Raw genomic sequence first — 20,123 nt, forward strand, 5'->3', positions numbered from 1 at the left:
CGAGAGCATCCTGTCGGGCTGTATCACAGCCTGGTACGGCAACTGCACCGCCCTCAACCACAAGGCTCTCCAGAGGGTGGTGTGGCCTGCACAACGCATCACTGGGGGCAAACTACCTGCCCTCCAGGACACCTACAGCACCTGATGTCACAGTAAGGCCAAAAAGATAATCAAGGACAACAACCACCCGAGCCACTGCCTGTTCACACTGCTATCATCCAGAAGGCGAGGTCAATAGAGGTGCATCAAAGCTGGGACCGAGAGTTTGAGAAACAGCTTCTATTTCAAGTCCATCAGACTGCTAAACAGCAATCACTAACTCAGAGAGGCTGCTGCCTACATTGAGACCCAATCACTGGACACATTAATAAATAGATCACTAGTCACTTTAAATAATGCCACTTTACATATCTTACATTACTCATATCACATGTATATACTGTATTTTATACCATCTACTGCACCTTGCCTATGCCGCTCGGCCATCGCTCATCCATATACTTATAAACTCAGCAAAAAAAGTAACATCCCTTTTTCAGGACCCTGTTTTCAAAGATAATTAGTAAAAATCCAAATAACTTCACAGATCTCCATTGTAAAGGGTTTAAACACTGTTTACCATGCTTGTTCAATGAACCATAAACCATTAATGAACATGCACCTGTGGAACGGTTGTTAAGACACTAACAGCTTACAAACGGTAGGCAATTAAGGTCACAGTTATGAAAACTTAGGACACTAAACAAACCTTTCTACTGACTCTAAAAAAACACAAAAATAAAGATGCCCAGCGTCCCTGCTCATCTGCGTGAATGTGCCTTAGGCATGCTGCAAGGAGGCATGAGGACTGCAGATGTGGCCAGGGCAATAAATTGCAATGTCCGTACTGTGAGAAGCATAAGACAGCGCTACAGGGAGACAGGACGGACAGCTGATCGTCCTCGCAGTGGCAGACTACGTGTAACAACACCTGCACAGGATCGGTACATCTGAACATCACACCTGCGGGACAGGTACAGGATGGCAACAACAACTGCCCGAGTTACACGAGGAATGGATAATCCCTCCATCAATGCTCAGACTGTCCTCAATAGGCTGAGAGAGGCTGGACTGAGGGCTTGTAGGCCTGTTGTAAGGCAGGTCCTCACCAGACATCACCGGCAACAACGTCACCTATGGGCACAAACCCACCATCGCTGGACCAGACAGGACTGGCAAAAAGTGCTCTTCACTGACGAGTCGCGGTTTTGTCTCACCTGGGGTAATGGCGGATTCGCGTTTAACGTCGAAGGAATGAGCATTACACCGAGGCCTGTACTCTGGAGTGGGATCGATTTGGAGGTGGAGGATCCGTCATGGTCTGAGGCGGTGTGTCACAGCATCATCGGACTGAGCTTGTCATTGCAGGCAATCTCAATGCTGTGTGTTACAGGGAAGACATCCTCCTCCCTCATGTGGTACCCTTCCTGCAGGCTCATCCTGACATGACCCTCTAGCATGACAATGCCACCAACCATACTGCTTGTTCTGTGCATGATTTCCTGCAAGACAGGAATGTCAGTGTTCTGCCATGGCCAGCAAAGAGCCCGAATCTCAATCCCATTGAGCACGTCTGGGACCTGTTGGATCGGAGGGTGAGGGCTAGGGCCATTCCCCCCAGAAATGTCCGGGAACTTGCAGGTGCCATGGTGGAAGAGTGGGGTAACATCTCACAGCAAGAACTGGCAAATCTGGTGCAGTCCATGAGGAGGAGATGCACTGCAGATACTTACTGCTACTTTTGACCCCACCTTTGTTCAGAGACACATTATTCCATTTATGTTAGTCACATGTCTGTGGAACTTGTACAGTTTATGTCTCAGTTGTTGAATCTTCTTATGTTCATACAAATATTTACACACGTTAAGTTTGCTGAAAATAAATGCAGTTGACAGTGAGAGGACGTTTCTTTTTTTGCTGAGTTTATGTACGTATTCTCATTCACACCTTTAGATTTCTGTGTATTAGGGAGTTGTTGGGGAATTGTTAAATTACTTGTTATATATTACTGCACAGTCGGAACTAGAAGCACAAGCATTTCGCTACACTCGCATTAACATCTGCTAACGATGTGTATGTGACCAATAACATTTGATTTGATTTGATTTGACATGGACGCATTCAAAAACAGCAGCTCTTTGCTGTATTCTTTGACAGTCTCTCTCTGGTCATGGTTTTAAAAGTTATTAAATCTCACGCAGGCTAATATCAAACTTTGCTGTCGCTGGGGATGTGGCAGTTGTAGGGAGGCACAGTGATTTGAGCTATCTGACTGGCCAGGGCAGTAGGCACACTAAATTTAGCCACAGATCTCCCAGTCTGCCGGGTAAGCAGTTTGTCTTCTCAGACAAATTAAGTGGTTAAAAATGGGATCTCTTTTCCTACCCGGTGCGCAGGGCTTCTGAATCAAATGTGCCTACCGCCAAAAGCGCAACACAAGGGAAAAAAAGGAACGCAATCCTGTATGTCTTTATCTTTGGCTTTTCTACAGAAATGTTTGGTGATCGACTAGGAATGCTTTGAAGATCGCGATCGACCGGTTGGTGACCACTGATCTACCTCATCTCACTTAGTTTACCTTTAAACCTAACTTAACCTATGACCTGACCCATCACCTTATGCATTACTACTCCACAGTGGCAAGAAGAGACAAAAACACAAAAACTAAACAAGACAAATGTCTCCCAGCCTCCCACACATAGGTTACTTTCTATCCCTAACACTAAAACTTAAGCTTATAAAAATGATATTTAAATGTTTTGATGAAACTTAAACTCAATAAAAACTAGTAAAGATGATCTGTAAGCAGAATTTCTAATAAAAATCTTAACTACTAGAAGTAAAACCTAATATAAAAACACAAAACTATAATAACCTTGCTGCCCAGTAGGTCTATGTCACATACAGCAACCGATCAAAGGAAACACATTGACATTTGTTTGGAAAAAGCAACTATATTTACAAAGACACACAATGAACATTTCCCTAAAATTGTCCCATTATAATACCATTGCATTTCCCACAACACCTGTATCCACAACACGTGGAGCCACAGTAGAACAAAATAGAACTTCATTTTCAAGCATATTTTGCCAAAGCATTTTACCAAGAAAGCTATTCATCAAAACACTCCAGATGCTGCAATGATGCCAAAAACTGCAAGTAGGTTTTGACAAATGAACTCATTCACCCAATCATAAAACGTACATGTACACACTGTAAATCCTATACCCTGGATATGTTTGTCTAATATATTTTCCACTGTCTGTGATCACAGCTTTATTGTGATCTTTTAAAACTGAATAATGACATTTAATGTTTCATATGGAAATGAAGCTACTGTACCATAAATCCTAATAAATGAATCCATCCTATTTAACACAGTTAACTTTTAGTCTCTCATCGAGTAGCTGATTTAGTTTTGGGTTTAAAAAAGAAATATCTGATAACACTTTCTATGAGGCTCATTCATTTGATGTAACGGATTAAATGCATGAGCTTCATAGAAAATAATGCACTTGAGGAGCAAATAAGACTTAACAAATTGTGTTCAGTGTTTCCCCACACTGCAGTGTACACACACGCGCCCCCACACACACACACACACACACACACACACACACACACACACACTCTTTTAGCTTTTCTCTTTTAGTCAGACTGAAAACTGGTTGAATCAATGTTGTTTCCACGTCATAAAATATATATATATATCTATGTGATGATGTTGAATCAACATGGAAAACTGATTGGATTTGAAAAAAGTCATCAACGTAATGGATTTCGTATTTTATTCACCCAACTTTTCACCTAAATCCAATGACATGGTGAAATGTTTTGTTGATTTCACGTTAGTTGACAACTCAACCAAATGTAAATTAAAACCAGACATTGAACTGACGTCTGTGCCCAGTAGGTTATCTCTTCAGTCAGTCCTATGATTGAGCGTAGTCTGGCAGTGGCACCCCTTGTGGTCTCTGCTTGGCCGGCTCCCCACTCGGATTCCCTGCATCTGACCACTTATTGACCTCTATTTCTCTCGCTATGTCTCACCTACCACATGACCAGAGCCCTAGGACTGTGCCTCAGGACAATCTGGTCTAACAATACCTGGCTGTCGATGTCGTCCCCTGTTCACCTGACTGTACTGCTGACCCAGTTCTGCTGGTCTGACTTCAGCTGTGGTCCTCTGACTTGAGTTCACTGTCTGTGAACTTGTCCTGGACCCTGCTCATATCTTTGTGCCTCATAGAAAGTATTACTAATAATCAAATCACTGATATTTAACTGAAGTAATGATCAGTTTTCCATTGCTCTAAACAGACCTGAAAGGATGTCAGCTCTTCATGTGAACAGTTTTAAAGTTAAATGGTGCAGTACACTGTTTCCAATCTGTCAACAATTTGATTGCTTTTTTGAATGTCATCAATCAACCAGTAATCCATGTTGGATTGGTTCATTATGCTAACTTTATTTTCTACTACTTATTTTTGTGAATGAAATTCCCTACTCTTTGTATAAATTTGCCCAGTTTGTTTTCATGGTGGCTAGTTGTCTGCTTGCCAGTGTGGTTGTGTTGTTCATTGTTGGAGTTACTTTTAGCAGAGTGCATGCTCTTGGTCTTCTCTGGGGCATGTATGGGTGCAGGGCCTGTTGCAGGTTGTAAGGAGTGGGGTTGCTTCTTCTCAAATGAGCAGAAAGGCTCAAATCTGCTATACAAACGACTACTGCCCCCCTGATCGCTACGCCAGTTTCCTGATGCAAGGCTTGCCCTTTCATGTCTTTCATCAATGGCAGTAGGCTGCCCCTGTGTCCTTATGGATGTAGCTCTGGCAGGAGGGTTTTGCTGCAGCTCGTCAGTGCTGAAACGAGGGGCTGAAGATTTTCCTATATCATCTGCAAAGTGGTTCTTGTCCATCTTTAGCCTGGTAGGGGATCTGGTTGGATTTGCGGTGCCACTCTGCAATGCAACCTTCCTCTCTCTGTTTGGTCTTTGTTCTTCTTCCTCAGTCACTATGGTGTCTGAGCTACCACCCCTTTTTGGAAGGACATGTTCCTTGGTTAGAGGGGAACCCTCTTTTTTCTCTGGTATGTTGAGCAATGATCTGATTTTCTTGGAGCTCTTCTTGAGGAAACGAGGTGAGCCCATTGCTGTACTGGTGGACTTGTAAGTGGGCTCTTTGCTGTTTATATCAAGGGCTGCTGCAGACACAGTTCTGGAGGGAGGCTCTTTCCAAATGGAAACAGCGGGTCTCTTTATGTCCACTGTGTTTTTGACATCATTTTGAGAGACAGATCTCTGATCGTCATTCAGATTTGAAGAATATCCTCCATTCTGTGCACCCACTCTTATTCCACCACCATCTGCCTGTTTCCTCACAAAGGCCCCACCATACATGTGACTGGAGGACTCTTTATTGTCTCTGTAGTCTATGTTGGACTTTGGGTCTGCCACACTGTGCCTTTTGTGCCAGTTGTCTTGGAGGAGCTCAGGGTTTTTGATTACCAGTCCCCCTTTGGCTCTGCCCAGGCTGGCATAGACAGATTGATGTGGGTCTCTTCCTGGGCCATAGCCAATGTTATTCCTAGGATCATCCAAAATCTGCATACTTTGCTTCTTCATTATAAACTCATCCTCTCTCATTCTGTTTTCCATTGATGTTGCTGGATTCCATTGCATTAATGAGTAATACGGTGCATTGTTTTGCCTTGCAGAGGGATCGACCTGACGTATGGAAGAGTTTTTTGAGTAACTGTTTGTCTCCGCTTGCTCTGGAATAGTGGACTTGAAAACAAGCGATGACCTAACTCTGGAGGGAATGAATAAGCTAGCTTTGTTTTCCTGAGCTTCATACTGGTCCAGATAATCACATGATTCCCCAATAGGAGTGTCAGTGTTATTGAGGTAAGACTCTATCCTATATGTGCGCAAGAAGGACTTAGCCGTGTGCTCCAAAGTTGGTATGTTCTGCTGCATGGAGCGGACGTGTTTGTCATTCCCGTGGTAGGACTGCCGAATATTGTGACCTCTGTACATCTGTGCCCCCTGAGAATTGTCATCCATAGCATTGGAAAAGTGGCTTCTTCCAGGGGCGCAGTGATTACCTCCATCTCCAGCCACATTCCAGTTGCTTTGCCCATACCTTGTGTTGTGTGGAACATGCAAGACTTCTTGTCTCTCCCCAGCATAACTGTGTCTTTTCAGGAAGTTTGCAGTCTCTGCAGACTGGAACTGTTGGATGTGTTTTTGAACACTCACACCATGATTGATCATGGGTCTGTGTTGAAATGGCTCCTCCTCATAAAGTCTCTCCTCCATCTCTCTGATAGGGCTCGTCATGCCCATCTGTCTCTCACAGGCTTTCCTGTACACTGTGTCGAGGGTATGTCTCAACTGGTCCTTCCTCTCAAAGGCTTGGCTGGATTGAGAAGCATACTTTGCCAGAGCATGCCTTCCATTCCTTTCTAGTAGCACACCCTCGGGAGGGGCGAGAACTGCTGGCATGGAGGAGCGAGCGAAGAGCGTTCGAAACTCCTCGTCATAGGACTCCACCAGCTGGCCTGTTATGACCTGCACCATACTCAGGTTGATTTTCTCATAGGACCACATGAAGCTGGGTGGAGAAGAAGAAACGTAGAGCAGCAATTACTTCAGTGTCAAATGTCAACTCTAACAGACATATTCAGCTCAGTCTATGCACGAGGTCAACTAAGGTAAACAGTTTTGCATTATCAATAAATTGTCTGCTGTCAACCCTTAGCATCTCTAATTCATCTCTAAGTTATGGCACATTTTTCTATCAAAGATAAGCCTTTGGCTGTCTAAAGTAAAACATGAATATTACTTTATCTGTTACTCTTTTTGAAAAGTCAACCCTTTCAGACACAATCCTTTCAGACACAATCACACCCAATCTTAAATGTTTTCATATCTCAAGAGAAGTTCCGTGTTCCACTTAGAAATCAAATACAGTCTCTACAGAAAGCCCTGTGAAGTAACAATGAACAGAACTTCTAAAAATCTTTACATTTTCCAAGCTTTCATACTTATATTCCATGCATTATTTACATCACAGAGGTAAAAAAAAAAAGTTACAAATAAAATAAGATTGGGGTCAAAAGCCAGAAAATTATCTCTTTAAGCCTTAGCCTGTTCAAATAGTCACAATTACAATACAAAGAAAGAACATCATAATGACTCAATAAAGTAGATTGTATTTAAAGCCAAAGAACATTTTAATCAATATTGAGAAATCCTTATTCTGAACCACTGGCCTCCTAGTTCCATTTACCTGTATGATCCGTACACCACTGTTTGGCAGTCCACCAATAGAAACCTCTGCTCCATTGCGCCATGAAATGTAGCTCCTGAACGACAGAGGTAATCCTGACCCTTCACTGTGCGTACTCTCATGTTCTGTAGACCAAGATAGTCAAAGTGGCATCTTAGCAAGACCATTCTACGGTAATACACCGCTTTATGCAAAGCCTGATTATTATTAGTATTCTTGCATGAAAGATATATTGACTCTCTGAAATAGCGAGAGAGCTTTATTGCAGCCTTGTAAAATGCTATGACAAGAAAGCATATCTCTTTTCGCTGTGTCCTAAAAACCTCTGGTAATAACTACGTCAACCTGTAAACTACCTCGCCCTGCAAGATAAAGTGAGAATTAAGTTTTCAGTGGTTCAGGTTAATTCTGAAATCCATCTACACTACGTTGCCAAAACATCATCATCCCTTAATAACTTCAAGATAGTCACTTGATTTCTTTGGTGAAAATAAAAAAATAACAAATCGATACTGTATATACGATGAGAGGAGGATCAGTCAATACTTTTGATTATCAACCTCTAAGTACATGAATTAACATTGCAGCAGAGTTTGTGAACTTACCCTAAGTTTTTGGATTTGGATGTCTTGATTCTCAGCCATTGAGAGAAAGCTTTGCAGATGAAATTCATCCAGAAGCACATAAACTGGAGTTCCTCTGATGGAGGCATCAACCGCTTCTTTGAATATATCCACATCTGTAAAAATGTCCATTACAATTGCAATAACCTGTAAGGAAAAAAGGGAAAATAACAAAAAAGGTTATGGTTAACATGATGATTTATTCAAATAATTAGCTTACCATTGTAACACCTTAGTGTTGATGGACCCACCTTTTGGATCTTTTGTGAATTAGAGTATGAGGGATTGTGTAGAGCTGTGGTGCAGTGGTAACACTCCCAAGCACATGTCACATATGACACCCCAATGGAAAATGGCGGTTCAATCAGCGCGTCCACCCTTCCCACTGTTGCTCCCACCTACATTACCTATCAAAAGTTTTAGAACACCTACTCATTCAAGGGTTTTTCTTTATTCTTACTATTTTCTACATTGTATAATAATAGTGAAGACATCAAAACTATGAAATAACACATATGGAATCATGTAGTAAACAAAAAAGTGATAAACAAATCAAAATATATTTTATATTTGAGATTCTTCAGATAGCCACCTTTTGCCTTGATGACAGCTTTGCACACTCTTGGCATTCTCTCAACCAACTTCACCTGGAATGCTTTTCCAACAGTCTTGAAGGAGTTCCCACATATGCTGGGCACTTGTTGGCTGCTTTTCCTTCACTCTGCAGTCCGACTCACCCCAAACCATCTCAATTTGGTTGAGGTTGGGGAATTGTGGATGCCAGGTCATCTGATGCAACACTCCATCACTCTCCTTCTTGGTAAAATGGCCCTTACATAGCCTGGAGGTGTGTTGGGTCATAGTCCTGTTGAAAACCAAATTATACTGTAGTCCCACTAAGCACAAACCAGATGGGATGGCATATTGCTGCAGAATGCTGTGGTAGCCATGCTGGTCAAGTGTGCCTTGAATTCTAAATTCACAGACCGTGTCACCAGAAAAGCACCCCCACACCATAACACCTCCTCCTTGCTTTACGGTGGGAAATACGGATGCGGAGATCATCCATTCACCCACACCGCGTATTACAAAGACACGGCGGTTGGAACCAAAAATCTCCAATTTGGACTCCAGACCAAAGGACAAATTTCCACCAGTCTACTGTCCATTGCTCGTGTTTCTTGGCCCAAGCAAGTGTCTTCTTCTTATTGATGTCCTTTAGTAGTGGTTTCTTTGCAGAAATTAGACCATGAAGGCCTGATTCACACAGTCTCCTCTGAGCAGTTGATGTTGAGATGTGTCTGTTACTTGAACTCCGTAAAGCATTTATTTGGGCTGCAATTTCTGAGGCGGGTAACTCTAATGAACTTATCCTCTGCAGCAGAGGTAACTCTAGGTCTTCCATTCCTGTGGCTGTCCTCATGAGAGCCAGTTTCATCAAAGCTCTTGATGGTTTTTGCGACTGCACTTGAAGAAACTTTCAAAGTTCATAAAATGTTCCAGATTGACTGACCTTCATGTCTTAAAGTAATGATGGACTGTCGTTTCTCTTTGCTTATTTGACCTGTTCTTGCCATAATATTGACTTGGTATTTTACCAAATATCTTCTGTATACCCTACCTACCTTATCAAAACACAACTGATTCGCTCAAATGCATTAAGAAGGAAAGAAATTCCACAAATTAACTTTTAAGAAGGCAAACCTGTTAATTGAAATGCATTCCAGGTGACTACCTCATGAAGCTGGTTGAGAGAATGCCATGAGTGTGCCAAAGCTCTCATCAATGCAAAGGGTGGCTATTTCAAGAATCTCAAATATAAAATATATTTTGATTTGTTTAACACTGTAAGGTTCTGGGTGTAGCTGGTGCAGAGGAGTCAGGCGCAGGACAGCAGAGATGAGTAACACAATGAAATTTACTCAAAATGTCCAAATACATGAAGTAATACCAAGCCCACAAACATCGGACCGAACTTACAATAAAACAATCACTCACAAAAACCATGGGGAAAACAGAGGGTTAAATAATGAACATGTAATTGTGGAATTGAAACCAGGTGTGTAAAACAAAGACAAAACAAATGGAAAATGAAAAGTGGATCGGCGATGGCTAGAAGGCCGGTGACGTCGACTGCCGAACGTCGCCCGAACAAGAAGAGGCACTGACTTCGGCGGAAGTCGTGACAAACACTTTTTTGGTTACTGCATGATTCTATATGTGTTATGTCATAGTTTTGATGTCTTCACTATTGCTCTACAATGTAGAAAATAGTAAAAATAAAGAAAAACCCTTGAATGAGTAGGTGTTCTAAAACTTTTCACCGGTAGTGTACCTGTATTCCCCTCTCAATAAAAGTGTCAAATAAAGTGTAAAATTATTTTTGTGGGGCGTTACTGTAAGCTCAGGAACTCTATGTGTTTACTGTGACTGTGATTACCATGACCCTGCACGCCCTTATAAAGTGTAAAAAATGTTTATTATTGTTGTTTTAGAGTTCAAATTATTTTCATGTTAAACCCCTTTGGTACATATTATACCCTGGCCATCAGATGTACAGTACCATGACATAGACCCACCAGGTAAATCCAGGTGAAAGCTTTGATCCCTTTTTGGTGTCACTTGTTAAATTACTCAGTATATCAAAGTAAATGTTCACCAGAAAAAAAAACACACAGAACACTACAATATATGAGTCCTATCATTGTTAGACCTGGTTGAAAAATGTTCATAATATACACAATATGTCGCATTGTGCTGACTCTTCCTTTTTTTAATAAAATCTATACTGTATAGTATCTCAAGGAGTGACTTAGTGTGTGATCACAAGGCTATGGACACTCTATGTTTACCATATTCCCTGTGACAGGTTTGACTTGGTTTGACATACGGATGGGAGTATTACCTATATACAGTACACCCCCACGTCATCTGGCTAATACTTGGAATACTTGTAATTAGTACTGTCTAGACAATGTAGACTAAATCACATGAGAAACCACAGTAAAACTATAGCTTATGCCTGCACATGTACATATTATGTATGTACATGTACATACCTAATTTCTCATTAAAATCAGACTGATCTGTAGCTAACCACACTAGCACTACTACCTGCAATCATGGTACTAGTATTGCTAGCACTCTTCTCTCATCTGGTTCAAACCTGCATTTACTCGTTCATGTTAACTAGACCGACTGGTTAGCCTCACAGCTCTACGGTCGTGGCAGAATATTTACCCGAAGTCTAACTGCCCACACGCGGCTAACGCAACACTAACCTCACGGCTGTAGTGTGCCCACGTTGCACACCCTGGGTAGTATTAGCCGCAAGTCTTCTACTAGCTAGCTTACGCCTACTAAAGCCGAAGAAATTCCACATTGTTTTTACAACAGGAATCTTAGCATAGCCCTGTTCTGCATAATGGCCACTGCTTCTCCATCCCAAGACGAGCCTAGAAAAGCACTCGAACCCCCATGTTCTTGTGCTTGTGGCTCCATGATTGCAGGGAAGGATTTTCACCTTCAATGCATACATTGCCTGGGAAGGTAACATGCTCAGGAAGAACTCGAGAACCACAACTCCTGTAAGCATTGTAAATTACTCTCTAGAGAGGGTTTGAGAAGGAGGTTAAAATGCTTTGTTGTCTCTAACCCCCGCCCCAGCTGTCTCTTTCAGCCACCGGCCGAGGTGGAGGCTCAACCCCTCCATAACCTCGCCCAGCTGGGGCGAAGTTATGGAGAGCCTCGATTCCCTCTCCTCACTGTCTGACGACATAGTGTTGGGGGAAGGTGAGCGAGAGGATGATGAGGAGGATGAGCCTGAATCCAGATGGGATTGGGATTACGTATCATAACCTCTGTGCCTCCTGTACTGCCATCCAAGGCTGTGGTCGTACCATGAGTCTGGCGGTGGTGGGAGAAAGGGCTCTTAGCAGACAAAGAAAAAGTGAACCTCCTGGATGACCCTGTGACACACAAGGAGTTGTTTAACCCTGCTGTCGACACCAAGCGGCAGAAGTGTGACATGCGACACCAAGCGGCCGAAGTGTGACATGTATAAGAAAGAAAGCAAAGCCTTCAACTTCTGCCTGCCCCACAAACCCAGGCCCTGTGGCAGCCCGTTGGTCACTGCAACTCACCCCAGCCTCACAGCATGGAGGGGGCACCAAGTTGGCCCAAGACCCCCTGCAACACAGCAGACTGACAATACCCAGGCTAAGCTCTTAAACCAGGACAACCTAAACAGTCCTTTGGTGTGGCCGCAGCAAAGTTCCACTCTCTTTTATCCACCCTAAGGGGGGCAGGATGAGTCAGCCAACCTAGGGCACAGCCCTAAGCAGCAGAGGAGGATAGTTTGCAAAGCCTACGGCTTCCTTGCCCTACCCATCTCTCTCGGGTTTAACATAAGCCGCCCGTCCCCATCTCTGCCTCGCCCGACAGTGGGGAGGAACATCTGCGTTGGGGGAAAAACAACATTCCCTTTGTAACAGCACCCTTGCATGACATTGCTCACATGGGAAGATGGAGGATGTGCATTCTTACCCCCAAGTGCTCTTACCCCCCTTGGACTAGCACCTCGGCACCTTCTCAGGTTCTAGCCAGGGACGGAAGTCAGCATGTCCACTCTCCCTTGGGTCTCTTCAGACATACAAAGCTGGATGACAGAATGCCATTTGCCCTTTTACTATGGCCAACCATTTCCCTTGCCTTATGGCATTTTCACCTCTAACCGTCTAGTGCACGAGCAACACAGTCTCTTTACTACAAGGTGCCATTACTCTAAGTGAGTGAGGCAGGGAAGAGACCTAACACAGGCCCTGGTTAGCAGAGATCACTCTCCTGCTTAATAACCAGTCCTGATAGCCATTGTTACGCAGGGATCTGCAGACCCAAACATACGTAAAGACTTGCCACCCTCACCCAGTAGCCATGGTACTCTGGGGATGGCCAGTGGGAGGATAAATCTGAATGCATCAAATTGGGGTTACGCAAGTAACCTAAAGTTTCCTTTGCAGGGGCACCTATACCTTTACTCATGAAGGTAAGTTGCAAAACCTGATTTTATAGACACACCCTGACCTCCTCAGACACTACTGATTAGTGAAAAGGAAACGTGTATCATTTTTCTCTGGGAGGAAAGATAGTTGTGCTGTAAATAAAATGGGGCCAGGAATCTGGTTATTGAATTTGTCACTTTGTCTTGTAATAGTTTACATTTGTGATTCTTGAGCAATCACATTCACACACAAAGAGACAGTCACAGTTGGAGAGCAGGCAATATTAGCTAAACATGAGGCTTTCTACTATTAGTCCACAAAGGTACTGTCAGCAGCTTTAAAAAATACAATATTGTGATTTGCATTCCATAAACAACCATTAGCATTACCATTGTTGTGGACACAATGCATTGCAGCATTACAGTACCTGTCTGGCATCCTGAATCTGTTTACGGATCACCTCTTTGATGGTGGGGCTGTTTAGTCTGGGTGGATGGAAAAGCAGATCTATATTGGTTTGGTGTTTATCATGCATGACCATCGGCCATCCTAACTCCAGGTCGGGTGTTACTATGTCTGAGTGCACAGGCCAGTACGTCCCAGTTGAGGACTTGCTGGCCGGAGTGTCCAGTGCTGGGCCGTTGGTTTCTTCTGTGTGGCTGCTAGGCAATGGCTGTGAGGCATTTGTAGTGATGAAGTGGAGTTCATCTTCTGAGAGAAAGCTCCCTATCCGCTCGGCCTTGAGGAACTCCTGGTAGCTCTCTCTGCCACAATTCACCAGGGAATCGATAGCAAGGCGATAGGCTTCCTTATAGTGGGGATGAATGTAATCCTCAGACTGCAACTCTCCTTTCAAGGAGGACAGCAGGGAGAGTTGTTCGGATTCCATCGTCCCAGTGGCTAAGTGAGCCCTGTTACAGATGGTGGATGCTGGAAGTCAAATGGACAAGAAACAATGTGTTAGAAAAACAATGCGATAGTGAGTGTTTTCAATTAAATAAATTAGGTTGTTATCACTGAAAATCCCCATTTTGGTGTTTTCCCGGTTCATGTTTGTCTAACTTCTAGGAAGATTATATCCCACTTAACCCAAAGATTTCCCTGAGTTTTCACCATCATTGTAAAGCTGTAGATGTTTTGTTATAATGGGGAATTCATTTCTGAGTACTTTTTAAAAGATTTGTACTTATTCCATGTGATTAGTGGTCATCCTGTTATGTGAACTAAACTTTTGTTTTAATATGGTCAAAATATGTATTTTTAAATGATGTTTTCAAACTAAACATTGACCATCTAATACTCAAATCATAGTGTAAAATCAGATGAGTTGGTTCTAATATTTTTGCCAATTTTCAGGTGTTTTGTGGGCACAACACGTCAAACCTGTTATCTATAGATAGATAGGCTAATCATGTTTTACCAAACCTGTTATCCATAGATAGATAGGCTAATCATGTTTTACCAAACCTGTTATCCATAGATAGATAGGCTAATCATGTTTTACCAAACCTGTTATCCATAGATAGATAGGCTAATCATGTTTTACCAAACCTGTTATCCATAGATAGATAGGCTAATCATGTTTTACCAAACCTGTTATCCATAGATAGATAGGCTAATCATGTTTTACCAAACCTGTTATCCATAGATAGATAGGCTAATCATGTTTTACCAAGCCTGTTATCTATAGATAGATAGGCTAATCATGTTTTACCAAACATGTTATCCATAGATAGATAGGCTAATCATGTTTTACCAAGTTAAGCATGCATTCAATTGCCCCTCCCTGTTGCACACAACATGCTTCCATTCCCCTATCACCAGGGGAGTTGTGACTGATATAAAAGGAAATTGTCGACCCAGTTTCCGTCAACCATATAACTTTAATAGTCCCTTTTATAGTATCTTCATTTAACCTATTGAGATGGGAAAACATGTTTGTTATGAAGTTAAACATTTATGACAGAATGTTTAAATTAGGTGAAATAAATAGGCACTTCGTGTGCCTATTTTCGTAAAAAGGCACTCAATTCGTGGAATGACATGTGTAGTGTTATGTTGTAATAGTTTCCCTTAGTTTGTTTTTTGGTTAATCAATAACTATGTAATTAGCTAATTTCAATACATAGACATTCTAGCTTTCAGAATGTACACATCAGAAACAGGTGTTCATGTTGTCAGAAGCACACTGTGTTCTAAACTACTAACTGCAGCTGGCCCAGCTTGTACAGACTTGTTGATTAACATGTCTCGTGTCTGAGCCGTTGAATTGCGACTCCACTTTGTCTCTATGCTGATGTTTTACCTGTTTGATTGACTTACGGAGCGAATAACTACACTGTTTGTATTCAGCCATATTCCCAGTCACCTTGCCATGGTTAAATGCGATGGTTTGCGCTTTCAGTTTTGTGCAAATGCTGCCATCTCTCCACGGTTTCTGGTTAGGGTAGGTTTTTATAGTCACAGTGGGTACAACATCTCCTATTCACTTCCTGATAAACTCAGTCACCGTATCAGTATATTCATCTATGTTGTTCTCGGAGGCCACCCGGAACATATCACAGTCCACATGATCAAAACATTCTTGAAGCATGGATTCTGATTGATCAGACCAGCGTTGAATAGTCCTTAGCACGGGAACATCCTGTTTGAGTTTCTGCCTACAGGAAGGCAGGAGCAAAATCGAGTCGCGATCAGATTTGCCGAAGGGAGGGCGGGGGAGGGCCTTGTAGGCAACCCGGAAGTTGGAGTAGCATTGTTCGAGTGTTCTAGCAACGCGAGTACTACAGTCAATATGTTGATAAAACTTTGGTAACGTTTTCCTCAAATTTGCTTTGTTAAAATCCCCAGCTACAATAAATGAGGCCTCAGGATATGTGGTTTCCAGTTCGAATAAAGTCCATTGAAGTTCCTTGAGGGCCGTCGTGGTATCGGCTTGAGGGGGAATATACACGGCTGTGACTATAACCGTAGAGAATTCTCTTTGGAGGTAAAACGGTCGGCATTTGATTGTGAGGTATTCTAGGTCGGGTGAACAAAAGGTCTTGAGTTCCTGTATGTTATCACAATCACACCATGAGTACTTAATCATGAAACATACACCCCCGCCCTTCTTCTTCCCGGGGAGATATTTATTCCTGTCTGCGCGATGAACTGAGAACCCAACTGGCTGAATGGACTCAGACAGTATATCCTGAGAGAGCCATGTTTCCGTGAAACAAAGTATGTTACAATCCCTGATGTCTCTCTGGAAGGAAATCCTTGCCCTGATATCGTCAGCTTTATTATCCAGAGACTGAACATTAGCGAGTAATATACTCGGAAGCGGTGGGTGGTGTGTGTCGGACTAAAAGTCCACTCCGAGAGTCTCTTTTCTCTTTTCTGCAGGTAGAGTTTTGGAACAGCCTCTGGGATTAGGGGATACAAACAAAGTATCCGGTTCGGGAAAGTCTTATTCAAATCAAAATCAAATCAAATGTATTAGTCATATGCGCCAAATACAACAGGTATGGACCTTACAGTGAAATGCTTACTTACGAGCCCCTAACCAACAGTGCAGTAAAAAAAAAGAAAAAAACGGATAAAAATAAGAGATAAAAGTAACAAGTAATTAAAGAACAGCATTAAAAAAATAACCATATATATAGGGGGGTGCCAGTACAGAGTCAATGTGTGGGGGCACCGGTTAGTTGAGGTAGTATCTACAGTTGAAGACGGAAGTTTACATAGACCTTAGCCAAATACATTTAAACTCAGTTTTTCACAATTCCTGACATTTAATCCTAGTAAAAATTCCCTGTCTTAGGTCAGTTAGGATCACCACATTATTTTAAGAATGTGAAATGTCAGAATAATAGTAGAGAGAAGGATTTATTTCAGCTTTTATTTCTTTCATCACATTCCCAGTGGGTCAGACGTTTACATACACTCAATTAGTATTTGGTAGCATTGCCTTTAACTTGTTTAACTTGGGTCAAACGTGTCGGGTAGCCTTCCACAAGCTTCCCACAATAAGTTGGGTGAATTTAGGCCCATTCCTCCTGACAGAGCTGGTGTAACAGATTCAGGTTTGTAGGCCTCCTTGCTCGCACACGGTCTTGGCTGATTTCTTATGATTTTCCCATGATGTCAAGCAAAGAGGCACTGAGTTTGAAGGTAGACCTTGAAATACATCCACAGGTACACCTCCAATTGACTCAAATTATATAAATTAGCCTATCAGAAGCTTCTAAAGCCATGACATCATTTTCTGGAATTTTCCAAGATGTTTAAAGGCACAGTCAACTTAGTGTATGTAAACTTCTGACCCACTGGAATTGTGATACAGTGAATAATAAGTGAAATAATCTGTCTGTAAACAACAGTTGGAAAAATTACTTGTGCCATGCACAAAGTAGATGTCCTAACCGACTTGCTATATGATGTCCTAACCAAAACTATAGTTTGTTAACAAGAAATATGTGGAGTGGTTGAAAAACGAGTTTAATGACTCCAACTTAATTGTATGTCAACTTCCGATTTCAGCTGTACATGTAGTTAGAGATATTAAAGTGACTATGCATCGATGACAACAGAGAGTGGCAGTGGTGCAGAGGGGGGGGCAATGCAAATAGTCTGGGTAGCCATTTGACTAGATGTTCAGGAGACTTATGGCTTGGTGGTAGAAGCTGTTCAGAAGCCTCTTGGACCTCTTGGACATGGCGCTCCGGTACCGCTTGCCGTGCGGTAGCAGAGAGAACAGTCTATGACTAGGGTGGCTGAAGTCTTTGACAATTTTTAGGGCCTTCCTCTGACAACACCTGGTGTAGAGGTCCTGGATGGCAGGAAGCTTGGCCCCAGTGGAGTACTGGGCCGTTCGCACTACCCTTTGTAGTGCCTAGGTTTTGTCATGCTCGCTTCACGACTGTCTTGGTGTGCTTGGACCATGTTAGTTTGTTGGTGATGTGGACACCAAGGAACTTGAAGCTCTCAACCAGCTCCACTGCAGCCCCGTCGATGAGAATGGGGGCGTGCTCGGTCCTCCTTTTTCCTGTAGTCCACAATCATCTCCTTTGTCTTGATCACGTTGAGGGAGAGGTTGTTGTCCTGGCACCACACGGCCAGGTCTCTGATTTCCTCCCTATAAGCCGTCTCTTTGTTGTCAGTGATCAGGCCTACCACTGTTGTGTTGTCTGCAAACTTAACGATGGTGTTGGAGTCGTGCCTGGCCGTGCAGTCATGAGTGAACAGGGAGTACAGGAGGGGGCTGAGCACGCACCCCTGAGGGGCCCCTGTGTTGAGGATCAGCGTGGCGGATGGGTTGTTACGTACCCTTACCACCTAGGGTTGGCCTGCCAGGAAGTCCAGGATCCAGTTGCAGAGGGAGGTGTTTAGTCCCAGGGTCCTTAGCTTATTGATGAGCTTTGAGGGCACTATGATGTTGAACGCTGAGCTGTAATCAATGAACAGCATTGGGTATAGGGTTTCTGGGATGATGCTGTTGATGTGCCTCATGACACTCACCTGGTCTCCATCACCTCCTTGATTATCTTCCTTATATCTGTCACTTCCCTTCCTTCTTTCCTCAAATGTTATTGATTCTGTTTCATGTTGGTGTGTTGTTTGTGTTTCGTGTTTATTGTTTTGTTTATTTATTAAAACACTCACTCCCTGTACTTGCTTCCCGACTCTCAGCGCACTCATTACAACGAAGCATGTGACAAACAAAATTGTATTGTATTCGTAGTTTTAGTAAAGTTAGTAAAGTTTTCCCTATTGTGCTTTTAAACCAATGTTTTGGAATCTGCCTTTCACTGCTATTGTGTGATGATGCAATGTGTCAAGTTGATTGTATATTAACTTAAACAGTTTCCTCAACAACATACATGACTTTTTATGAGAAAATATTTAAATGAATAGAGGTTATGCACATTATTATGCTTATTAGCTCATATGTCTATCGTTATTTGTTCATAGTCAACTGAATTATTTGAAAGCATATTCTACATTCCATGTCACAACAGTCTAATGTTAAACTCTATAGCAGTTACTTACATTAAAAGTATGAGTTATAGAAAATGTATCTTGTAGTTGCCCAATAAATCCCAGTCCGGCATCTTTCAATGTATTCTGTTGACTGTTTAGCCGTATTGGAGGAAAAGCTTATATCTGCCAACTGAAAGAAACAAAGACAAGGAGGTGTCTCAACATGAGAAGCACTCTGTGGATGGAGGGTGTGGATTCCAGTTCACATGCAAATAGCTCAGGCTTTAAACTTGCTCACAGCACAGGGGCTGCCATAAACCTGTTTCAGATAGGTAGCCACACCCACCTCTTCTTCTTTGAGAGTTCAAAGTTCAATTGTGTCTACGTAGACAATGGAGGTTTTGATAGTCTGTTCTATCAAATTTAAAGGAGCCTTTACACGTTTTATAATATGGCAATATGTACGTAAGCTTTAACAGTGCATGTTAACTAATTTGATGACATGTATGCTGAGTGTACAAAACATTAGGAACACCTTGCTAATATTGAGTTGCACCCCCTTTTGCCCTTAGAAGAGCCACAATTCGCCGGGGCATGGACTCTACAAGGTGTCGAAAGCCTTCCACAGGGATGATGGCCCATGTTGACTGCAATGCTTCTCACAGTTGTTTCAAGTTGGCTGGGTGTCCTTTGGGTGGTGGACCATTCTTGACACACATGGGCAGTGCTTCATTTTAACGGGATTCTGCCAGAACAGGATCAGGCACCTCTCTAGTTAAGGGCCGTTTGGTTTCAGGATCCAGTACCTCTCTAGTTAAGGGCTGTTTGTTTTCAGGATCCAGTACCTCTCTAGTTAAGGGCTGTTCGGTTTCAGGATCCAGTACCTCTCTAGTTAAGGGCTGTTTGGTTTCAGGATCCAGTACCTCTCTAGTTAAGGGCTGTTTGTTTTCAGGATCCAGTACCTCTCTAGTTAAGGGCTGTTTGTTTTCAGGATCCAGTACCTCTCTAGTTAAGGGCTGTTTGTTTTCAGGATCCAGTACCTCTCTAGTTAAGGGCTGTTTGGTTTCAGGATCCAGTACCTCTCTAGTTAAGGGCTGTTTGGTTTCAGGATCCAGTACTAGTTAAGGGCTGTTTGGTTTCAGGATCCAGTACCTCTCATGGCATGAAAAATGATTTTCACTGTTTGCAACTTAAAAATTATTATA

The 20,123-nt window shown here is 42.6% G+C and overlaps 1 protein-coding gene across 1 annotated transcript; it reads right to left on the reverse strand.

Moving 5' to 3' along the window:
* Positions 1-2,973: 2,973 nt before the first annotated feature.
* On the reverse strand, positions 2,974-19,189 carry LOC106612663 (protein FAM83B). The gene is made up of 5 exons (XM_014214063.3): positions 18,988-19,189; positions 13,382-13,884; positions 7,937-8,101; positions 7,332-7,456; positions 2,974-6,653 (listed from the first exon to the last, which is right to left on the reverse strand). Exons 2-5 carry the CDS (start codon positions 13,841-13,843, stop codon positions 4,520-4,522), a joined length of 2,886 nt encoding a protein of 961 aa, XP_014069538.1. The 5' UTR covers positions 13,844-13,884; positions 18,988-19,189; the 3' UTR covers positions 2,974-4,519.
* Between the last annotated feature and the right edge of the window lie 934 nt (positions 19,190-20,123).

Source organism: Salmo salar, chromosome 01 (genome assembly GCF_965601325.2).
Source record: "Salmo salar chromosome 01, fSalSal1, whole genome shotgun sequence".
Classification (NCBI taxonomy): domain Eukaryota; kingdom Metazoa; phylum Chordata; class Actinopteri; order Salmoniformes; family Salmonidae; genus Salmo; species Salmo salar.